The sequence below is a fragment of the Triticum urartu genome, chromosome 7 (assembly GCF_003073215.2).
Source record: "Triticum urartu cultivar G1812 chromosome 7, Tu2.1, whole genome shotgun sequence".
Taxonomy (NCBI): Eukaryota; Viridiplantae; Streptophyta; class Magnoliopsida; order Poales; family Poaceae; genus Triticum; species Triticum urartu.
Window position 1 is genome coordinate 192368370 of NC_053028.1, and position 9019 is coordinate 192377388.

Here is a 9019-nt window from a genome sequence, read left to right on the forward strand (position 1 = left end):
AGCAGCTCCAGTCACGATGGGGTGCAGCTACGGGGAAGATGAAGGAGGTCTGCCTTCCTCGCCGCGTCCTTTGCTCCTCCTCCTCTTGCCACGTGCCTACGCAGCCAAAGAAAGACCGCCGACGGGGACAAGAAGCAGTGGGGTCTACGGGGAAGATGGATAGGGCGGGACAAGGGGAAGGAGCAGCCGGACCCTGCTCCATCTCTTTCCTTCACATACGAAGTCTGATGAGCAGGTGGCGAGGGAAGCCGCCATGGCCAGCGACGGTGCTGCCCAAGGACGTCCCCGCCTCCATGTAGTATATAGAGAGAGGGAGGGTTCCATTTAGGATGAAGAACTTCATCTTCACCATCATCGCATAGTTCATCGTGTCCTCCTTTGCTTGCTGCTTGAATTGTTGCTCTTCTATCATGCTAGGAGAAGTGGTATGTAGTATACAGAGAGAGGGAGGGTTCCATCTAGGATGAAGAACTTCATGTTCACCATCATCGCATAGTTCGTCGTGTGCTCCTTTGCTTGCTGCTTGAATTGTTGCTCTTCTATCATGCTAGAAGTGGTATGTAGTATAAAGAGAGAGGGAGGGTTCCATCTAGGATGAACTTCATCTTCACCATCATCGCATAGTTCGTCGTGATTGTAGTGTTGTTTTATTGATGTGGTCGGCCACACGTAGAGACTCTACTACGTCAGGCATCAGCTGCAAATCAGAGTATCACAAGCAAACGTGGAAAACAGAAGGAAACAAAAACCATGCTAATAGGATTAGGAGGCAATGACCAGGGAGGGCACACAAAAAGGTTATTTCAACGACTAATAACACAGACCAGCAAAGTCTATACTACAGCGTCTGATCACAGGTGGTAGAAAATAGTACGCCTCGGTGAAACTAATCAAGAGTGGAACACCACTTTACACCAGGAGCAAACAAACCCTGGCCAGGTAGCCGAACTACAGAGGGGTCGATGGACGTCACATATACTCCCTCTCCTCGCTACAAACACAGCACATTATATTAGCACAAAACAATGGGAAAAAACATCAGCAAATGTCCTTTTCTTATCTTCTAATACACCATATTAGGTCAAAGATCATGGCGTGGTCGGAGCCAGGTCGGTGCCGGAGATGTGGGAGGATGCGTCTTCCTTGGCAGCTGCGGCGGCGGCTCCGTTCCCCGGAGACGACACGGCCTTCGTCACGCTGTCTCTCTTGCTGTCCTTCCCCCCAGACCTTCCATTCTGCTGGCCACTGATTGATAGTCTTCTGCTCGGAGGAGTGCCGTTCATGGAGGTGCCGTTGGACTTTGGGCCAGGTATCTTCTTCGCCGTAGCAGGCCTGTTGGGGCTGACTCGCGATCCAAACGGCCCTTCATGGTCAGTGTTCAGTTTCTGCTCGACGTAGCGCTTTTGTTCCTGGGATGTTAATGCAACACACAAAATGGAGAGTTAATGTTATGGAAATAGGGGTCAAGAGCATATGCTGCATATAGAAACATCAGCAATAGGCACTAGTGATGAATCAAGTAATGTTTGCATTCCCAGTTCCATTTTTCCTACCTATGATGACATGCAACAGCATCCTAACAAACTGAACTCAGAAGTGTACAAACCAGACAATCAATGCCTATTTCTAAACACAGTGAGCATATTTAAAACACGGACCGCGTACAAGAGACGCTCAAAATAATTGGACTGACAATTCAAGGGCATTCTAAACTGGGGAATGATTGGCTTCCAATTTTAAGAGAACATACCTTCATTCTTTTCTTGTCTTCTTCTCTTTCCTCCCTCAGCATAACATACTCGTCCAACATAGCTAGAAGTGGTACACCGTCATACATAAAGGACAGACCACGGCTCTCTTCCCATGCTCTAGTCTTGGCCACCAGAGTTTCGACAAGCGCTAGAATGAAAGCATTGATTGCATTAGCAACAAACAGAATTACATAAGTGCAGAATAAAATGCATGACCAGAAGAAAATCCAATAAACATAAATTGGTCTCCATCATGTTTGTATTTTAGAAAGTACCTGGAATCTTGCTGACAAGAATACGAGCTTTTTCCGCGCGTTTGAGATTCAGATGGGCACCTCGGCTGGAGTTATATCTGTTGTCATCCTGCAGAAGAATTTTGAATTTGTGCATCAGAAGCAAGTTCCAAAACCAGCAGCACTGATTTGTGAAAGTAAATTATTAGCATACCCTGTTATAATCTTCAAGCCAGCTTTCTTCTTCACACGCAGACATCCATTTTTCAACTTTATCCAATATATCTTTCCTGCTCAATGCTTCTTCCTTTGCTTTTGCTATCTGACCTTCCATATCTGCAATTAGTTCTGTTGGTTCTATGTTCCCTGCCTCAATCAGTGCCAACAATTTCATATGGGCAGCTGCGGTGTCTATTACTGTGTGAGCACCGGCATAGATGTCTTCCAACTCAGTTTGCTTCTTGAAAGCGATTTCTTTCATCTTGCTGTATTTTAGCTGGTCTAGCCTTTGAACCTCTGTCTCAGCCTGAACAGGAAGAAAAGGCCAAATAGAGCTGAACAAACAATTCATACCAGGAAATAATCCTACCAGATAATTTCAAACATGATCTGACCTGTTCAATTAAATCAAGGGCAAGAGCTCCAGGAGCAGTGACTTCATCTACAGATGCTGATCTGTTGCAGGTAACATGATCAAACATGCTCCTTTCTTGTGTCGGAGCATCCATGAGATCCCAAAGATCATACAGTTGACCAGCAAGCTCTTGAAGCTGAGAATACAAAATAAGCCATTAATGAGATTGTGCATGTAGTAAAATAGGGTATGTGTTTCAGATTTTAAGAAATGTGATTTTATTTTTACCTTGCTTAGCCTCAACTTTTTATCTTCATGAAGTGTGGCTACTGTCTTGTCAAGTTTTGATAATGTATCGTCGCTGATGCTCTTGCAGTTATCAGCAATAGAGTCATCTAGACTGGGATGAACTTCAGTCACGGTGCTGAGAAAATCCATCCCCAAGACAGTACATAGATCATGCACCATACTTACATACTCAAGAACTCTCTCCAACCTATTGCTCTGCAAACCAATTTTCAAGCAGGAAGAAACTCTTGTTAGCCATTGGGAATCAACGGTGAAGAAATAGTCAAAACATCATAACAAAACATTTTCTCCTCGATCATGTAAAAAACAAAAAAAAATAGGGAAGGAGTGGGTATTACCTTCTCTTTCTCAAGCTCCTGGAGTTGGGACCGAAAATCTTCAAGCCTCTCAAGTGTCAAATCATCCTCGTTGACCTGTGGTGTAGCTACCTGCTCACCAACCTCTGTGGTACCAGCAATCTCACCACATATTTGATCAATTTGTGACTGTACACTAACAAATTCCCTCTTCCTCTCATTCTTCTTCTTATTCAACTGCTCAAGTGTTGGAGCGATAGCAGCTAGCTGTTGCTTGATTGTCCCTGATGTCTTCTCAGGCTGCATGCACATTCATAATTCTCAATTAACTTCAATAATAATAAAAAATGGCTCTAAGCATTCAAAGTGAGGTATCATTTCAATTCTCGGCTATGACAATCAATCTCACGAACATCAAGAGGAAAAGAACGAGGTGAGAATTGCAAATTCAGAAAAGCTCCATAGGTCGGTACCTAGTTCCACTGAATATGCACTAGAATGTATCATGCATGTACTCCACAGAATTATCTAGGATGAAAATCAACCAGCAATTCTAAGCATTGTAACAATATTAACTTACAGTTCTTGCTACCGCTTTTTCCCCGAGAGCAGAAAGAAGCCTGGCAAGCTCAATCTTTGAGTCATCCAGCGCCTGGATAAGGAGATCCCTAGAGTTGGTGGCCTGATCAACTTTCCTCTTGTAAACATCCAGGCACTCCTGGTCCAGCTGGTACAGGACCTTGTCACGGTCCTCGTCACTCTCACCAACTTCATCCCACACAAGCTACAGCAGGAAGATTTCAGAGAAGAAGCATGTCACCATCAGTTGCACAAAGCCAAGTTGACAAACAAAGCAAAAAAAAAATATAACTTGTTGCAGTTCGCAGAGTGCCGCATACCTGTAATTTCTGCAGCAAGGATCCACAAGTGATGCCGCCGGCCATTTCAGCACAACCTGCAAGGAAGGAGCATCGCTTGAGAATAAATCTTGCTTACCAAACTAGAACCCTCAACACGAAATGCAGTTCTAAGCCTGACGGCATCAACACTTAGTCGAATCAAACCAACCCGAACAATCACGTCGGCCCATGGTAGGCACTAAATCTCACATGCACTGCAAGTGTCGCATTCGTGAGCCCTATCACTAACTCTTTTTTTGAGTAACTAGCCCTATCACTAACTAATGATAAACTTATCCCCAATTAGCAGCACTCTAATAATTAATTAAAAATAAAGCCTAGATGGCCCTACTGAAGTAGAGCACCCCATGATGGCCACCAATAATGACATCTGAACGCCTAAACGCCAGGGGATCCCACTTTACCAAATCAAACATATCTGGCCTTAAACCCAGCAATAAGGCAATAGCATCCAGGAACCCTAGAATCCGACTCCAAAACATGGAAACCCGCGGGCAGTTGACCGGCCCCGTCCGGCCAAGCAGCAAAGGAGCTCCAGAAGATCGCGATCTGAGCAGCCAGCCCTCACAAATCGAGCACCCAAGAGAACAATTTGGTTTTATCATGACTTCAGTCTCAACACCCAAACCAGAATGCTACGCCATCACACAGATGAGGCATGGAGAGAAGATCCCCGCTGAATCCACCGCCCAAAACCCACACCTCCCAGCTAAACCCCCGGCCCGCAGCGCCGCCATTACGCCCCGCATCGCCAGATCTCCGCCCTCCGGCAGCTCCCCTACAACCCCACCATGAACGGGAAGGAGGAGAAACGATAGCAGAGCAAAACAAAAGGCACTCACCAGATCACGCGGCCGGCGCGAGCGGGCGGCCGCACCGAAGCGCGCAGGATTCAGACGGACGGGGCTTGACCGTAGACTCCTCGAGCCTCGTCGCCGGAGGAGCCCGCCGCCGCTGGCGAGGAAAGTAGGAGGAGGAGAGCAGTGGCGAGAGTGAGCTGAGACTGGACCTCCCTGCTGCTGAAATGCTGATGCTGCCGCGGGACGGGGCAGCCAGCCCAATTAATGGGGGTGGGTGGGTGGCGGTCCCGCCGCCGGATGCGAGCGGTCGGGGCATCGGACGGCCCGGATGGGCCGGGGCGGTGTTTTTCACCGCGGGTGTCGGTGAAAAAACGGTACGGCGAGAATAATGCGGCCGGCGGGCCCGCGCGGCGCGGGGAGGAAGGAAGGACGGGCGGGCGGCTCGGGAGCTGTAAATTCCGTGCGTGAAATTTTGGTGTCTGGTGCCCTCGGGCGGCGTTATTAACGAAATGGTGGATTGTTTGTTTAGTTAATCTAGGGAGTGTTGACCGGTCAGAGTTGTCCCGTTGCGATCTGGGCTTCCCACATATCCAGCGGTGTTTCAGCGCGGTTTGGGGTTTAGGTATCGTACTCCCTCTGGTCTCGCCTGCTTGTGCCCACGTGATTAGCCGCGATGCTCCTTCGTGCTCGGGGAAGGGGATAGGAGTGCGTCAGGTCTCGCTAAAAAAGGTTCAGTCTCAGTCGATTGGAGACGAAACTTCCACGCATCATACGAACTCGTCTATCGCGTTCGCGTCCGACCTGGTTTGTGTCATCTCCAGTGCTTGTCTTTAATCCATGGACAATGATACCCGAACCGGCCTTCCAAAGCTCGTCGTAAACGCCCGCCCGCGATGCGAGCAAGTTTGGATGTAGTTCGTACAAACATGACAGAAATCTTTCACGGACATAAGTTTGATGTTTTTTACATGAATAGTATTTTGTCTGTTCAATTAATAAAATGTAGGAAAACTGAACGAGCATGTAGCGGACGCCGAACAGTGATCTTGTACGCGTGCCCGAGCTGGCTGGCGGAAGAGCACGGGAGGCATCACAGCTCTGCCCAGCAGCCGTCTGGCGCTCGCGGAGGAGCCGCTTTGCTTCTTCCTGCGCCGTGCGGAAGGCCGCCACGGCCAACACCGACAGTGTCCGAGGAGCCTTGCCCTTGCCGGCGGTGGTGGCGGTCTCATTGAGAGACTACTCCTCGCCAACCTTAGCCAGGTCCCAGTCGAGGCGGCGTGGTCGCCGCGCGACCGTCTCCGCGGTGTCATCGATCGGTCATGAGCCCGAGCCTCCGTAAGGTCTGTGTCCGCGCAGATCGAGACCAGCGCCTCATAGAACTTTACAAACGCGGCGCAGCCGCCATGACCGCCCTTTTCTGGACTGGCACAATGCTTCGCGGCTACGTGGAGCCGTGGCCGCCACGGGAGGAGTGGTTGAGGAGGCGCCCATGTGCCTTCGCGATTGCCAGCGGCACCACCTTCACGGCGACGATGTTGGCTGGTCGATGCGGCCGTACCGATTGTGCGGTGGTGACGCCGGCTCCGCCTTCACGCACTAGAGAGGCCGTAGCGCCGACTCCTCCTTGACGCGGGCTTGCGGCAACGAGGGCGGCGCTCAAACATGAGCCCCATTTGCCATCGACACTCATCGTGAGTGACCGCCGCCTGCTGAGGAGGTGGAGCTATTGCCGCGGAGGCTTCTTCTCATTGCTAGAGGAGATAATGATCTCCTCCTTGTTGGAGGGGCCGTCCTCCGTGGAGGTCGAGGGCCCCAAAGTGACCGCTCGATCATGAGCTCCATTTGTCGTTGGCACTCATCGTTCGTGAACGCCGCCTCCGTGAGGAGGTGCAGCTGATGTGGCAGCAGCTCCTCCTTATCGCTGAAGGATATGATGATCTCCTCCTTGTCGAAGGAGCCGGCCTCCATGGAGGTTAAGGGCACCGAAGAACGGCGGCGGATGCACCAAGATCCATATCTGGAAGGAGATCTAGAGCGCGGCCAGCCGGCATAGAGAACCATGACTTCGACATGGTGCGGTGTAGTGTGGACGAGGTAGAAGGGTAGTGGTGCGGTGTGGTACCTTAGTGATTTTGGTGTATTGAAGACTTATAGGTTAAGGGACTAATGCGTTTGTGGGTATACACAGGTCTATAAGTCTACGAGGAGTTTGATATTTACAGAGAAAGTCGACCCCTAAAAATGAAGTTCTTCGACTGAAGACTTTGGATTTCTGAAGACTTTCTGAAGACTTTGAAAGTGAAGAAATTGGTGTGACCATGAAGACTTGGTATTCATTCGAGGAACATGAAGCGTGAAGACTTTTGTTTTCGTAGTTTCATTTTCTTTTTCTTGAGTCGTAGGAAACACCGTACTGTTAAAGGGGGTCGAGGAAATACTAAGGGAAAGTTTCCAAGTGATGCTCAACTCAAAATCCTACACCTACCAATCCCTTCGAGTGAAGCCATTGGAAATCTCATGCAGTTTAGTCAATTTCTTGAGTGACAGAGACGAAGCTGTTCTGATCTCTGAGGAATTTGTTCTAACTGAGGAGTTACGAATTCGCCAGTGCGGATTGCCTACAAGTGAGGAACATGATAGCCCTGAGGAATTTGATAGTCAAATTTCCGCCCGTTCCTGTGCTACGCGCCAGCTCTCCCAAAATATCTTCATATCATTGAAGGGCATTTATATCTTATCATGTCGGGCTGCTCCCTAGGTTATAAATAGCCGCCCCCTACAACCACTAGCTGGTTGGCTGCTCCGAGAGAAACTGACACTTGTCATTTGAGAGCATCCCATCCTCCGAGGACTTTGAGCGGAAATCATCAAGTGAGGAGAACCCAAACCCAAACACCTACAAACCCAAAGTGATTGAGCATCACTGAAGAGGTTGATCCTGAGTGGATCCGACGCTTGTTACCTTTGAAGACTGTGCATCTTCCAGACGGTTAGGCGTCATGGCCTAGAGCATCCAAGAGGAAATTGTGGATCGCCGAGTGACCGAGTCTGTGAAGGTTTGGAAGTCACCTGAAGACTTACCACGAGTGATTGGGCGAGGTCTGTGTGACCTTTGCTCAAGGGCAATACTATGAGGACTAAGTGCCCTGAGCTGCGTGTTCAGGACTGGGTGTCCGGGATTGTGTGTCCTTAGATTTGAATACCTAGCCGCCCTAATCAGACGTACAACTGTCACAGCAATTGGAACTGGTCTATCAAATCATTATCTTCACCAAGTCTACTGGTTCTATTTCCTTAACCCTTCCATTTCCTCATTACCGTGTTGTGTGCTTGTTCATATCTGTTTGAAGACTTTGACTGAAGGCTTTCTCAATTTGCTCAGTTCAATTTCTTCAGTCTATTTGTCTTCATCCTGTTTTATCTTGTGTTTACGCTTTCTGTACTCTGTATTTGTTTTCATTTCATCATGAAGACCATGCTTATGTTCTGTTATGTTTACTTCTGAGTACTTTTCGCTGCAAGTAGTTCTTCTCTTAGGAATTTCCTCACCCTGAAATTCCTCAGTGAAGAATTCATAAAAATCGCCTATTCACCCCCCTCTAGTCGACTTAACGCACTTTCAATTGGTATCAGAGCAAGGTACTCCCTTGTTCTGTGTGATTTTGGTTTAACCGTCTGGAGTTTTAGTTATGTCGATCGCGGGTATGATCAAGGTTTCTGCTGGGTGTCCTACCTTCGATGGGACGGACTACCCCTACTGGAAGAATAAGATGCGCATGCATCTTGAGGCAATTGACAACGATCTCTAGTACGTTGTGAAAAATGGCATTCCCTTTGTCACTCCTACCATCAACGCTGCTGATGTGAAAAAATTCAAGCAACTCGACTCTCAAGCAAAGAACATCATATGTGGCCATCTGAGCAAAGGGCAGTATGGCAGAGTGAGTGCTTTGGAGACAGCAAAGCTTATCTGGGACAGGTTGTCCAAGGTCAATGAAGGAGTCTCAACACATCGTGACTCTCGAGTTGACGTTCTTCGCAATCTCTTCAACCGCTTCAAAAGACTCGACAATGAAAATGTTTAGCAAACCTTCGGTCGCCTCACTGACATCTCAAATGAGTTTCAAGCACTTGGT

The 9019-nt window shown here is 48.5% G+C and overlaps 1 protein-coding gene across 1 annotated transcript; it reads right to left on the bottom strand.

Moving 5' to 3' along the window:
* Window positions 1-782: 782 nt before the first annotated feature.
* On the bottom strand, window positions 783-5120 carry LOC125520011 (65-kDa microtubule-associated protein 1-like). The gene is made up of 10 exons (XM_048684792.1): window positions 4926-5120; window positions 4063-4118; window positions 3744-3947; window positions 3206-3463; window positions 2847-3062; window positions 2599-2754; window positions 2199-2510; window positions 2027-2114; window positions 1751-1899; window positions 783-1409 (listed from the first exon to the last, which is right to left on the bottom strand). Exons 2-10 carry the CDS (start codon window positions 4105-4107, stop codon window positions 1089-1091), a joined length of 1749 nt encoding a protein of 582 aa, XP_048540749.1. The 5' UTR covers window positions 4108-4118; window positions 4926-5120; the 3' UTR covers window positions 783-1088.
* Between the last annotated feature and the right edge of the window lie 3899 nt (window positions 5121-9019).

What these genes read in the sequence shown, in the direction of transcription:
- LOC125520011 (XM_048684792.1), bottom strand. Translation starts at nt 4,107, where the DNA reads ATGGCCGGCGGCATCACTTGTGGATCCTTGCTGCAGAAATTACAG. An exon ending in AAAAGTTGAGGCTAAGCAAG is followed by an intron (nt 2,755 to 2,846) that starts GTAAAAATAAAA and finishes TTGTATTCTCAG; the next exon opens with CTTCAAGAGCTTGCTGGTCA. An exon ending in TCTTGTCAGCAAGATTCCAG is followed by an intron (nt 1,900 to 2,026) that starts GTACTTTCTAAA and finishes CTTTCATTCTAG; the next exon opens with CGCTTGTCGAAACTCTGGTG.